The sequence below is a fragment of the Tachysurus vachellii genome, chromosome 6, assembly GCF_030014155.1.
Source record: "Tachysurus vachellii isolate PV-2020 chromosome 6, HZAU_Pvac_v1, whole genome shotgun sequence".
Classification (NCBI taxonomy): Eukaryota; Metazoa; Chordata; class Actinopteri; order Siluriformes; family Bagridae; genus Tachysurus; species Tachysurus vachellii.
The window spans coordinates 13,521,056-13,535,832 of NC_083465.1; the positions used below are offsets into that span (position 1 = coordinate 13,521,056).

General features: G+C 38.3%; 2 protein-coding genes across 4 annotated transcripts; one reads left to right on the top strand and one right to left on the bottom strand.

The window, feature by feature from the left end:
• Positions 1-3,077: 3,077 nt before the first annotated feature.
• fignl1 (fidgetin-like 1) lies at positions 3,078-6,159 on the bottom strand. Of its 3 annotated transcripts, none has more exons than XM_060872374.1 (2): positions 5,917-6,159; positions 3,078-5,217 (listed from the first exon to the last, which is right to left on the bottom strand). In XM_060872374.1, the coding sequence occupies exon 2, from the start codon at positions 5,198-5,200 to the stop codon at positions 3,200-3,202; it is 2,001 nt and encodes a 666-aa protein (XP_060728357.1). In that variant the 5' UTR covers positions 5,201-5,217; positions 5,917-6,159; the 3' UTR covers positions 3,078-3,199. The 3 variants fall into 3 exon arrangements, with proteins under 3 accessions (XP_060728357.1, XP_060728359.1, XP_060728356.1); XM_060872376.1 differs by having other exon boundaries at positions 5,879-5,986; XM_060872373.1 differs by lacking the exon at positions 5,917-6,159 and adding an exon at positions 5,786-5,911.
• A 533-nt stretch (positions 6,160-6,692) lies between these two features.
• ttl (tubulin tyrosine ligase) lies at positions 6,693-14,718 on the top strand. Its single transcript, XM_060872383.1, has 7 exons — positions 6,693-7,404; positions 8,328-8,406; positions 8,639-8,871; positions 9,085-9,220; positions 9,362-9,631; positions 10,002-10,145; positions 12,279-14,718. The coding sequence occupies exons 1-7, from the start codon at positions 7,230-7,232 to the stop codon at positions 12,460-12,462; spliced, it is 1,221 nt and encodes a 406-aa protein (XP_060728366.1). The 5' UTR covers positions 6,693-7,229; the 3' UTR covers positions 12,463-14,718.
• Positions 14,719-14,777: the final 59 nt, after the last annotated feature.

Genomic DNA, 14,777 nt, shown 5'->3' on the forward strand with positions numbered 1-14,777 from the left:
AATCACAATAAATAATGAAACATTATCCTTGATTTCAGTTCCATTTAATCAAATCTTGATTTGCTCATTTACAACAAAACTCAATTATGCATCTGAAGTTGAAACCTACAGCTGCTCGTCATCTTAGAATGAGTAATAACTTAATAAATATTTCCAGAAGTTCTAATTCTAACTATGAATTACATCATGTTTGTGGGGGCATTTCCTTTAGTAGAAGGTCAGATAAGGCTATGGATATTCCAAATATAAAGCACCAAATTTTCTCACACTTAAAACACTGAATCCTAAAAGGTTTTACGGTGAAACAGAACGGCTGGGTACATTTAAATAACATTTATTTAATTCAATTATTTGTAATAAATTTTAAGTGGTGGTTTTATGTAAAAATTGACATTTTCTTTACAGAATATCAGTGACACTCGAGTGTAGTAGGAGACAGGACAAATACGGACTTCGTGTATGTATCATGATTTCAGGAACTACGCATATTACTATGAATAGCTAGTTTTCCTAAAACAGTATATTGCCTTAAACACAGTATATTCCAGGACTTTTACGTTCCCTCTACAGTCTTCTTTACAGAAAAGCAGGAAATAAAACTAAAGTAAATAATGAAATAGTATATTTGTTACTAAAATCTATTTTTATTCAAAGTTTTTGCTTTGGCTGGAATAAAAAGCAAACAAACTAAACCCTAACTACCAAAAAAGGCAGATCGCTCAGTAATTTAATTTGTATACAGTCCATCACATAAATTAAAGAACTCTGGTGGTCATAATTAAAACAGTCTAGAATTTCTTTAGCAGTGCTTGTGCAAACACCAGTGAGCTAATAAGCAATGCAACATCCTAAGACATCTGTAACAGCTCAAATTCCCACCATACCTTAAAACCAAGCAAGGAAGCAGAAACAACATTGACAAGCATTCAGTAAATGACACTTCCTCTTAAGCAAAACACTGACATCCCAAAGCCAGGTATGAGACCTGACGCTCTGTATGTTTAAGAGTTTTTCTCTGATCTAACAAATTTGGTTATGTTTATACAGTGAAGATTAATATTAGGTGTATTAGAGAAGGGAAAACACCAAGAATTTGGTTCCCAAGACTAGGATGTGGAAACTTGAACCATAGTGGGTGAACGATAGTATTATCTTAACCCACATAATCTCCTCCAATGTGCAAAATCATTTTTCTCTGATTCCCCAAATGCAGCATCAGACTGCATGGCCAAATCCAGAACAGGAAGAGCAGTGCAAGAGTTAGTCTGTGGGTTAGTCTTATCATAAGACCAGAATGCCAGCAACATTGCCCAACTTCCCTAACTAGATCCACATACAAGCAGAGAAATAGGAGATTTAGGTCTAAGCTGAATGACAATAAGAAATGAAAAGTGGTGCCAGTGAGTCAAGTATTTCATTGAACATGAGAGGTGAAGAGGTCAATGCTATGGTTCTCCTTTGGATAATGTACACTAATGGAAAAAAGAGACAGAGCTCCATGTTCCCTTTTAGGTTGAACTTAGCACATTTCCTCTATATTACCATGAAAACGTTGACACTGGATTTAAAACAGAGACCAGAAAATCTAATGTGTAGGTAACACATGGTAAAATGGTCTGAAAAACACTAGCATAATTGTCCTTCAGAAACACACACCCTGACACACCACTACCATGCCAGTGTTAGTAACTGTTCACCTACATAGCAGGTGAACCTGAAAAAAGTCACTTTTTGTAACTGTAAGGGAAGTGAATCTCCAAGGTCTTTAACATTGTTTCATTTTAGATTTATAAGTGAGTTTAGATTCTACCTTATAAGAACTGACTGCAACTACAGTAATCTAGGTAACAGTTGGGGAACCATCTTTCATACCAATGTATCGTTATATCATTAGTAACCATAAACTGTTGAAAACATGTTTACAGGACATTCTCCATCATTCTCTTAATATAGCAGAACCAGATAAAACATTCTGTCTTCACCAAACCCACAAATGATTAAAAACAGTCCATGATGGCAATACTAGACATGGGTAATCCTCAGGAAGTATGACAGGACGATTTGTATCTTTAATCACACTTCAGAAAAAGACAAAGTTGCATAACTGCTAACTTCCACATCCTATGTTATTTAAATTGTGTTAATCCTTGGAACATTCAGTGGACTCAAACTATGCAGAATGGTTAATGTAGACTACTAGGGAGGAGTAAATAAGGCCTACTGGGAGTAATCCAGTGCAACAGCTTATGGTCATTGACTTCAAATGAACGTACAGCAGTTCTGCAATCACATAAGATGAAGCCTCATAAAAAAATAGATTTTATAAATTTACTCATTGGTTACATTATCGAGAACATTATACTTATACTGGGTACTAATTTCTCCAGCCTCAATTCCTTATTGCATTGATTCCACAAGGTCCATATTGTGATGACATCAAATTTTTGCTGCAAATTTGCAGATGTTCTTGGTATTCTCACATTCTACAACATCCCAATGGTCTAATAGTGTGATTGCTGTGGTCTGTTCTTCATTGGTGAGAGAGAAATTTGACATGGAGTTCAATATGTGGTGATCTGATCATGATTTTCTGCTCACCACAAACGTAAAGAGTGATTGATTGAGTTACCAGACCCTTCCAATTAGGTCAAATAACTCTAGCCATTTTCCTGTAAACTCTCTAATCAACAAGACGTTTCTGCCCACAGAACTGCCACTCATAGATTTAATTAATTTATTTTTTGAGCGATATGCCACTGAGAAACAGATCTATATTTAAGCAAAACAGCTTACTAAAAACCTTTGTGAAGTGACTAGCCAACATGTTGATATATATCTGATTACTACAAAATTATTTTGCTATAATTCATAGGAATTAAAGAAATGACTTGCAGAGATATAAAATGCTTTAAAAAAAAAAGGAGTACATGTAACAGCAAATGTGGTTTAATGCTAATAAGTTCAAGCTAACGTTGGAAAAAACAGAGGAAAAAGTTCCAAAAAAATCCATTTATTTATTTAATATTTTCCAATGTCCAAAGACAAATGGTTTTCAAAATCAAAACAAACAAGTCAGTCACATGTTAAATGTACAATGTAAAAGCAAATAGCACAGATCTATAAAGATTGATACCATTTAATTCTCCACACAGAAACACTCAACACAATCAAAAACACACCACAAATTAAGACTTAGTGATTATCTACCACAGCCAAATGTCTTGTTCCAGTCTTCATAGAGCTCCAGGTCTTTGTTTGAAACACTTGGCCGTACAGTCTTAAGAGCCTCCTGGAAGTCACAGTAAAGTATAGGTCGTACCTGCTCGGGTGTGATGGTGGCAATGTCACTCAGCTGGATGCTGCGGATTGGACCAAGTGCTGCTTCACGGCACAGTTGAGTCATATCGGCCCCTGAGAAACCCTCTGTGCCTGACACCACTTTCTCCAGTTCATCACTTCCCAACTGGCTTTTCTCTCGTGACATTAGGCTGGTTACTATTTGCTGACGAGCGGCAGCCTCTGGAAGGGGGATGTAGAGACGTTTAGCCAGGCGACGCCGGGCTGCTTCATCAATCTCCTGTGGCCGATTGGTGGCTCCGACCACCAATATTCGATCCTCGGATGAGGTTGCAGCTCCATCAAGCTGAACAAGAAACTCTGTCTTTATCCGGCGAGATGAATCATGCTCTCCATCCGTGCGCTGAGAAAGGAGAGAGTCAATCTCATCAATAAAAATGACAGCAGGCTGATGGCACCGGGCGATGGCAAAAAGAGCTCTAACCATCTTCTCCCCTTCTCCCACCCACTTAGAAGTGAGAGATGAAGCGCTAATGCTGAAAAAAGTAGCGCCAGACTGACAGGCTATGCACTTCCCTATGAGTGTTTTCCCAGTACCTGGAGGGCCAAACAAGAGAATTCCCTTAGGTGGACCTCTGAGACCTGTAAAAATGTCAGGCCTGAGCATGGGCCACACTACGATTTCCTTAATGGTAGCTTTGGCAAACTCAAGGCCGGCAATATCCTCCCAAGCCACAGGTGGGCCATGGTCCATAATTTCACTCATAATCAGTTCAATAATTTTAGGTTCAAAGTTCTTTAGTCGTTCATCAAGAGGCTGAGTGTTATGCATTGGGTCATCCTTGGTGCTGCTTTCCTCCTCCTGCCTGGGCATCGGTGAGACAAATTTGGAGAAGGCCCCCCGTGACCTGTTTGCCCCTAGAGATTTTTTGGTTATTGTACCAACAGGAGTTGATGGACCTCTCTGGATCTGATGGGAGTGTTTTTTCTGCTGGTCAACAATAAGCTGCTCTCGTGCTGTTTTAAAATTAGTGCCAGGAAACTCCTCTCTTCTCTGTGCACTACCTCTACCTTCATGACTTCCCTGTGGCAGGAATGAGGTTCTGTTGCTTTCAGTTCCTGAACTGTAGATGTTCTTCCTCTTAGATGGATTTGTGGAGGAGGAGAACACTGAATGGTAATTGTTTGCACTGGATACACTTGTGCTAGCAAAACTTGAATGAGGAAAATAGCCAGGTTTAGTAGGGGAATTACGTGGGTTATGAGCCAATACTGGAGTTACCCCTGTTAGGGCCCTAGAGGCATTAATGGTAGAAGAAAGACTAGTATCTTTGTTTCTAGTCCTCTCTGCAGCACCACTGGCCAGGTTACCCACTGTTCTCTCTACTACAGCACTGATATGATGCACAGGCCTGGGGAAAGAATGCTCAGGTTTACATCCACTAGCAGCACTACTCTTAATTAAACCTTTGCCACAGCTCTGACTAACTTCCCCACCAACAATAATGTCAGCATCTGCTGGATCTACCGGGACACTGCTGTGGTCCCCTCTACTCTGCATCATCCTCTGCACGCACGGCAGGCTGAACACATTTTCGACTGTTAATGACGACTCCCATTTGTCACTGTGGTTTCTCTGATTGCGAGCCAGGTGCAGGGCACTGTCAGCGTAGTTATTCAGCCCTGTGTGCTGGTCGTCTGAGTCCAGAACTGCAGCATAGCGCTCAGTGTAGGTCCTGAACAGGCTGGCAGCTCCGGCTGGAGAGAGCTCGGCATTCGCCCATGCATACTGAATGGACAGAACGTGTGCCCGATAAGCGTCGGCCGTCTGTTCAGGTGTATACGTGCCAGACAAAATGTCAAAGGACCTCCTCTGCCACTCGTCCAGGTGTGCACTGCTCATGCCTGGCCTGCTTCAGTCTGTGTAAGAAGTGGCCACAATTTCAGTTAAAATATGATGCAGTTAATTAAATCCCTTGCTGTATTACTAGGGTGTTTTAGCAACCAGGGACAAAAAATTATGATGACACAACAGATTCATAAAAATACATTTGGAGTGTTCAGTTTCGGTTTTGGATTAAGTCATTAACTGACTTTCAGCTGAGCTTTCCAAAAGGACATAATTTCCCATAATCACTTCACTTTGACTTCACATCAGGTTGTGTAATTCACTGAATTATGATTTCTTTTGGGGTGAAATTAGTGATTTAAATACAAGAAGACTGGCCATTAAATGTTCAACAACCTGATAACCCAAGTGTGAATTAAATGTTTTTTTATTTGAATATTTGACATAAACCTTTTTTCTGAAGTGGGTGTTTTAGCTGAAGAAATGTCCTACTTTGCTGAGGGCTGAGGACTCTGTAGCCTACACCACTACAGTATGAGGCTAATATGGAGTTAGCTCATTAGCTAAACAAACTGTTTGGTTCGAGTGAATAAATACACTTCACACTATTTCATAACCGATACATGACTTACAACTTACCTCAGGCGTTATGAGATTATTTTGTGATTAATTCAGATAACCTAGTAACGTATAATAGCTTTAAAACGTCCATAAACCCGTTACAGCACTCACAACTTTCCCGCCGCCTTCAAATCATTTTAAAATCCCACCTGTATTCAGACAAGCCCCGTCAGCTACGTTAGGATTGACGTAAAGCACTAACCAATCCACGAACTGGGAGGATGTACTACTGCCCAATCAGGTTTTCGAAAGGGATTATGCCAGAAAATGGTTGGGGGATAAAAAAAACCCATTATGTATTTGCTAATGAGACAGCCTTCCTGCTGATGGGAGATTTATTTGGTTCATGCTGCCACCGTGTGACGCAAAGCTCTATTTGTATATGTAGGCAAGAAAATACAATTTAACTACAATAACCATTAACCCAAGCGGTGGGCGCTGGGCTTTGCCCCAGCCGGTGCCCGCACGTCACAGTCTGACAAATCAGTGTTGCCAAATCCCTTGTTATCACGTGTCGTCAAACACTTAAGCTTCGTTGTTATTTTTTTAAAACATTTTTTATCGGATTTTCAAAACAAAACACAAGATGTATCTTATACAATAAAAGCTATTATATTCGGAACATTGTTATATTTTTAAGCACTATATATATGTATCACAATCAGTCTTTGCCAGTTGATTTGCAATAAACAAAATGTAAATAAATAAAGGATTGACATTTATATCTTAATTATAAACAGAAATAAATGTCAGAAATTAGCTATTTTGTAATTTATTTTGCAATGTTGTAAATGGAGATAAAGAGATAAACTCTCTCTCTCTCTCTCTCTCTCTCTCTCTCTCTCTCTCTCTCTCTCTCCCTCTCTGTTGTTAGTGTTTTGTGTCCTGCCTTAAAGCTGTGCTACGAGAACGTATGGGTTAAAGCACTAATGTGTGAGACTTGGCAACCTCGACACATCCTGACAGTTAAGATGGGATAAAGAACTGCCGGTGATGTCTGGACTGTTGAACGGGAACAGAACATTTGCTCGACAAATGCCTGGGAATTTCAAATCTGGGCTTTTATCTGACCTGAGAAATTGTATTTATACATCGTCTTGTATTTCCAGTCCGTGGACAGTGGAACATTACATGAGAGCTAGCGTGCTAGCTATCCCACCGTATTAGCTTTAAAAGCAGGGCAGAGCTGAGGAGTCACACCCAAACACTGAGGGAGCACGACGGCGTTTATTCACAACCTGATCACTCAAGAGTGCAAAAAAAAGTTCCTTGTTTCTCTGAAGAAGCCATGAAACACCAGGGTCAAGATACTTTGAGGGGAGACAGATAACATTAGCTAGTGTTTTAGCTAACGAGCTAAGTGTCCTGTGTGTGTGTTTTGTGTGTGTGTTGTGTAAAGTGTAAAGGCCGGACAGGACACCGTTACTCCCAGTCCTGTGTGTGTGTGTTGTAGTAGGCTGTTATGAGTAACCCTACACCCATGTACACGTTTGTTTTAAGAGATGACAACAGCAGCGTTTATGCTGAAGTCTCAAAAATCCTCATCTCTACTGGAAAATGGAAAAGACTGAAAAAAGACAATCCGCGATTTAACTTAATGCTTGGAGAGAGGAACCGCCTTCCCTTTGGGCGCCTAGGTAAGGAGTGTGTGTGTGTGTGTGTGTGTGTGTGTGTGTGTGATACCAACTTTACCAACTTTGTTTATTCTTTTAGTGCTAAACATATTTTCTATTATCTAATCTATCTCTCTCTCTCTCTCTCTCTCTCTCTCTCTCTCTCTCTCTCTATATATATATATATATATATATATATATATATATATATGTATATATACATACACACACACACACACACACACACACACACATATATATATATATATATATATATATATATATATATATATATATATATATATATATATATATATATACATACATATATTTAATATCTGCATGCATCAGTCCATTCTTTTCCATTGTTGATGTGCTATTAATGGCAGTACACTTATGGTCATCTGACACTGATCTGATAACGTGTGCTATTTTCTAACTGAAATAACCATTGAAAATTTATCTCACCAAGTAATCATGATAGCGTGTGATTTAAGGCAAACTGTGTCATTTACAGTATTTACATCCATGTTATGTTGGTAAAAATAACAGCCACAAATTACTTCAGCGGGTATGTCAGATCTTATTCAATAACAATCCATTGTTTAATGCTAACCCAGATTTAATAACAACCCTGATACTCACTAGTAGTCTGGTGCATCAGATTATGCTCACCGCCAAAAGGGCATTATCCATTATCAAGATGCGCTCCGACTTGTCTTTAATGGTCTGTAAAAATCCAACATCCCGAGCTCCTTTCAGCTACAATTACATTAAGCATCCTTAATATGATAGCCTCGGTGACATTGTCTTATCCAACACAGCAGCAGAGGTTAATGACATGACATGACATGGCGTGGCGTATAATTCTTCTGCAGAATGGTGATCAGAAGTTTAACACGTATGTGTGGCTCTCCCAAAATAATCTCCCACTGTGTGTCTCACAGGCCATGAACCAGGACTGATGCAGTTGGTCAACTATTATAGAGGCGCAGACAAGCTGTGTCGTAAAGCATCTCTGGTCAAGTATGGATTCATTCATAAGCTTTTATTTATTTATTTAGTTGTTTATTTACACACACTCTGAATTCAGTTCATTTTCACTATAAACATGATCAAATATCTGATAATGTATCTGCTGCTCTGAGTTTAAAATATTTCTAAAAACTCTTTAATAATATAGAAATCATGCATCTCAAATCTGTCGTACATCGTATGATATACATCATATTTTTTTTCCTTGTTTTTTTGCCCGAAGGTTAATAAAGACTAGTCAAGAGCTAAAAGACTCCTGTAACTGGTTGCCTGAGTCCTACATCATTTATCCAACCAATCTCAACACTCCTGTGGCTCCTGCAACCAATGGCATCAGCCATTTGAAGAACAACCCAAAGACTGATGAGCGTGAGGTATTTCTTGCCTCCTATAACACCAAAAAGGAAAATGGGGAAGGAACAGTATGGATCGCTAAATCGTCAGCTGGAGCAAAAGGTGAGAGAAGATTTTTAAGTCTATTTATGGCTCTCAAGCAAAACAAATTGAATTGAGATTTGTCTCTGTGATTTTTTTTTTTTTTTTTTTTCAGTTATCTTTTTAAATGTACCTGTTAATTGTTTTTACAAATTGTGTGTCAAACTTTGTTTTTGCTTCCTTTTTTTTTGCTGCTTAAATGTGAATAAAATGATCTTTGTTTATTTTAATTAGGGGCTGGAATCTTGATATCTCAGGATGCTAATCAGTTGCTTGAGTTTATTGATAATCAGGGACAAGTTCATGTCATTCAGAAATATCTGGAGCGACCACTGCTGTTGGAACCTGGTCATCGCAAATTTGATATAAGGTACAAAATAGAAGCTCTTGGGTTGTATTGTAATTGTATTGTGTTGTCTTAGATCTATGTAGTAACTTTGAATTTCAAGCCCAATGCAGGAAATAAGCTCAGTGGTTTATAACATTTGATGTGTTAATCTTCTATTTTAAGGAGCTGGGTGCTTGTAGACCATCAGTACAACATCTATCTGTACCGTGAGGGAGTGCTGAGGACGTCTTCAGAGCCGTACAACAGCTCAGACCTGCAGGATATGACCAGCCATCTGACCAATCACTGCATCCAGAAGGAGCACTCGCAGAACTATGGCCGTTATGAAGAGGGCAACGAGATGTTTTTTGACGAGTTCAGACACTACCTTCTGAACGTTCACAATATCTCCATGGAGACATCCATCTTACCTCAGATCAATCACATAATAAGGTATAAAAAGTAGCATACACACACTCGTTACAGTCGTCCCTTTGACTAAGCAAGCTTCATCTTCTGAAGGAACAATTCCTTAAACCTGCACAATACACATTTTCAATTCAGCGCCATTGTGTTTTATTCTCAATACAGCTATACAGCATTAAAATGAAGTTTATTCTGTGTTGTGAACATCCTGAAGTGAAACGTTACAGATGATAAAATAACCATATTATAAGCCATGCCACCTTAATTATCAGTTTGCTTTTATTACTTCAATGAGCCTACCACAGTAACTGTTTATTTACTGTGAAGTCCTGTACCTGTACGAATCCTTTAGTGCACTGTATTTAGTTCATGGTACCCACCTCTTCTTATTTCACAGGAGCTGCCTCATGTGTATTGAACCAGCAATCAGCACTAAGCACCTGTCCTACCAAAGCTTCCAGCTTTTTGGTTTTGACTTCATGCTGGATGAGAACTTTAAAGTGTGGCTTATTGAGATCAATGGAGCACCGGCATGCGCACAGTCAGTATACTACCAGCATTTTAGAGTATCTGCTCTCTTTTTGTCAACTAAGAATTAATTCTCGGATTACCTTTGAGCCTATCTGGCTTGCTTTCAGTGCCATACTGATTAAATTTGTGTACACTTGACCATCACAGCCATATGTTGTTTTTCTCCAAACTGTTGTCACGAGGTTGGAAGCACACAGCTGCCTAGAATGTTTTTGTTTGCTGGAACATTAAACTTTAATGAAACTAAGAGGCCAAATCTGTTCCAGTATGACAATGACCTTGAGCACAAAACAAGCTCCATGTTACGGTGGCCGGGAAGTGCAAAACAAATTAACAAAACCCAAACCAAATTAACAAAACCCAAACCAAATTAACAAAACCGAAAACACATTAACAAAACCGAAAACACATTAACAAAACCCAAACCAAATTAACAAAACCCAAACCAAATTAACAAAACCCAAACCAAATTAACAAAACCCAAAACACATTAACAAGTCAGACAACCCGGAAGCGGTTGGTATAATTTGTTAAGGGAAACTTACCATCATCGGACGAGACACCTTTCATTCACCTTTATATCTTTAATGACAGTCGTCTTGTCCAATGATTGGTAAGTTTCCATTCACAAACTATACCTACCGCTTCCGGGTTGTCTGAATCGGTGCATGAAACACATTAACAAATCAGAAAACAAATGAACAAATCAGAGAAAACAACGACATTTCAGACAACCCGGAAGCGGTTGGTATAGTTTGTGATTGGACAAGACACCTGTCACTCAAAGTATACATGAAGTTCAACAGTCTGCCACAGGGAAAAGTTGGAATGGATGGATGGAATGGATTACTGTGGATTAATTCTGTTATTTTCTTGAACGGAGAACTTTATTTAAACGGAGAACTTTACACATTACACATAAGATTCCATACCTGTATATCTTGAGTGACAGGTGTCTTGTCCAATGATCGGTAAGTTTCCATTCAAAAACGATACACTACCGTTTCTGGGTTGTCTGACTTGTCGTTGTGTTTTCTGATTTGTTAATGTGTTTTCAGAATTGTTCATTTGTTTTGGGATTTGTTAATGTGTTTTTTGATTTGTTAATTTGGTTTGGGTTTTGTTAATTTGGTTTGGGTTTTGTTCATGTGTTTTCGGTTTTGTTAATTTGGTTTGGGTTTTGTTAATTTGTTTTGCACTTCCCGGCCACCGTACCATGTTGACCTGGTTCGCTATGTATGAATTAGAAGAACTTGTGTCCCTTAACCTTTCAACCCCACTGAACACCTTTTAAGATAAACTGTAATGTCAACTGCACCCCAGTCCTCCTCATCTGACCTTATTACTGGGCATCAGTAGAGCTTTTGTGACTGACTGAAAAAGATCCACATTTGCCCCACTCCAATATGTATCCATCATTCAATCTATCTATTGATCAATCTATGTATCTATATTGCAACATGAAGGTCGAGAAAGCCCTGCTTCTTATTAACAGGCAGCGTAGATGATGCAATTTCTGTATCCATGGGTTAAATGGACTCAAGTGTTTGTCATTGAAAATTATTGCAAAAGTTTGATTCTGTAATTGCGTTCAGTGCATGTGCCATAAACAATTCAATGTGGAGCATCACAAACATTCCTGATTGTAACACATTTCTTAGGTGGGTTAAAGTGTTTAGAACAGCAGTGTCTGTGATGAAAAATAATCCACCTGGCCTTCACTGAAATTATGAAGAGAGTGGCTGTTCTTAGAAGCTTGAAGCGTTCTAACTGGTGCCAGGCTTCAGCTTTATGGCTATGGAAATTGCATCATCTATGCTGCCTGTTAACAAGGAGAAAGCTTACCTGCCCTCTCTGTTGCTTTGTAGCGGAGATGTATAGCAGCAAAGAGGGGATCAACTTTGGAACTGGATATTTAATAAGCATCTATGGGTATGATGGTCAGATGGCCACAAATATTTGGCCAAGTAGTTTGTGTCCTCAATTTTCTCAGTATTGTCTGATCTAATTGTAGAAACATTGTATAACTAGAAATTTCATGTGAATCTGATTGCCTTTAGAGTACAATTCCTTTTCTAAAATATTTATCCTGTTTGTTCTGTTGAAAATAGCGTGTGAAAAGTTTTTCTCCGTTCCTCTTTAGGAAGCTCTACCCGGAGCTCTGCCAAGGCATTGTGGACGTAGCCATTTCCACCGTTTTCTCACTAAATGCAGACGCCTTGTCCGCCTCCCCACCATTCTCCACTTCTCCTTCTCTCTCCTCCACCTCCTGCTCTTCACCCAAACTCAGAGCACCACAGCACTTTGGCCCGTTCATCAAACTGTAAGCATGTTACTGCATTAGTGACGAACCATGCCCTGATAAAATTCTCCACGCACCTCCTTGAAAAATGTAAGATATAAAGCAGGGAAGTTTAAGAGACTGTAGCAGTTCATGAGAGTGAATGCATAAAGAAGTCTGTGCTTTAGACACATGCTCAGTACGTGTTTCTCCTAACATCTCTGGTATGAGTTCAAGAGGTGGGCTGTTTGTTTAGTCTGATTGGATGATTATACCTGGGTTTCAGTTCTTTACACAAGCTAATCAAAAAAAAAAAATACTACATAAAACACATTTTTGGTTTCCTCTGGGTACCTTGATATAAAGTAGGATGTTTTTTGGGATTTATTTCCAGTGACTTTAGTGCCTTATGTTCCCATTGACTTGTTACCCATAAAATCCCACAGAAGAGTGTTTGAAACGCCATGTAATGTATACATACTGAAAATTCAGTCCTAAATCAGTTAAGGTTTATACTGTGGGCTTTAAAAAGAGCTTTAGTCGCTGTTGTTCAGTATTCTTAAGTGACTGTATTTCCCATTAGAAATGAAAAGCTTCTTATTGCTCATCTAGTATGGGTTTTGGCACTGTATATGAAACATGACATGTCAGCAAAGTGTTAATGTTTTGTTTGTTTGGTCTTCTTATACGTTAGACTGCATTAATAGCTCAAATACAATGATTTTTTTTTTTATTTTAGTACAATGGACAATTAGTCCAGTACAGCAGGTCACTAATTACCACTGTTTTTGTATTTTAAAATGTTTCTCAATCAATTTCTTACTTTGCCATAGTAATTAAATTCCACACATTCATATCACTTTTTAGTTCAAGGCTGAAAAAAATATTTTTTTGCAAATATGTTGCATGATCTATAAAACGCATGCAAAAACGCGATGTTTTATATAAATTACATATCTAGGAACATTTCCTTGGGCTCACCATTTCAAGACCTTTTCAGAATTAAATATTAATGTTTGGGTTAAATGTTCCTTCACTGCGTTATGTGATCGTCTTCCCTTTGGTTTCATTTTTCTTTTGGCATGTTTTACTTTTTTACACAGTTAATTGTACTGGCTTATTTACTAGTGTTTTGCACTTTCACAGCCATTATGTGTGTATGTTGAACGCATCTTGGGTCTTTGTTTGCAATGAATAATTCCTGATTCTGCTGTGTTCTGTGTTAAGGATCAGACACGAGCCTCACCGAACCTTAAAACATGGTTTAGCTGAAGCAGCATGTCAAATGAGTCATTTATTTCATGAGATGTGCTTGAAGGAATGCGTGTGTTGTGACTCTGGGCATGCTGCAGTACTGGTAGATCCAAAAGGTAAAAGGTTTTATGAAGGAGAAAATATTGTTTTGTGTAGCGTGTGTTCTAAACTTCATGAAGAATAAAAGAAGCTGCATATAGTATGTAAACATTTAATTGCTATAGTAATCATACCTGTGATGGGTTGCTATATTTTTTGTTGAAAATGTGTAAATACTTTAACAGTATTTTCAGTCATTAGTTCTTTTTTAGTTCCGATTAAGCTGAAAGAGAAAGGGTGCCTTATTAAATTTTGAAATGTCCTGAAAACACAATACACAGAGGTTGTTGACATTTTTTTTTTGTTATGGTCACTTTCCTGTCTTGTTATTTATTATTGTACACTTTTTGGACTAGACACTTTGCAGTAGTTCTTCGACTTGATTGTTAATACCTGAAAATATAAATCAAGAAATCAACTTGCTGCCCTTCCCAAGCTGAGCTAAGATCTTTCACCGTTTCATCGTAACCAAAAAGAATTGAAAAGTTTTCTGTATTTTCCTTTTTGTAAAGATCGCCAGTATGTGTGGAATGTTTGTAATTTCAACCTGAAATGGGGAGCTATATATTTGCATTACATTATTTTGTAAGTCATATAACGGTGGTCTTCTGTGTTCATCCATCTGCTTGTATCTTGTTCCCCTTAGTAATGAAAAGGTCATGTTCTGACCTCATGCCTCTGAGATCAACATTAAAGCTGTAAACTCTTGATTTGTACTCAGCATGTAAACCTTCCTGTCACCAGAAAAGGTCATCTGCTCTTCTCAGTTCACTCCTGAATGTTTCCTACCGTTAGCATTGAAGGAAACATGTATGTATTTGAGTAAATAACACCACCATACTGTGTTTATGATTTTTGTGTCGGTTTTCTATTTTTATAACGTGCTGTGCATGGTACATGTGATGTCTTTGTTGGTCATGGCAAATAAAACAAGTTGAGTTTTTTTTCATGTATGTTTACTTTTTTATAGCTTAAAGTAAATAAACCATAAACAAATACAAGAGAGTA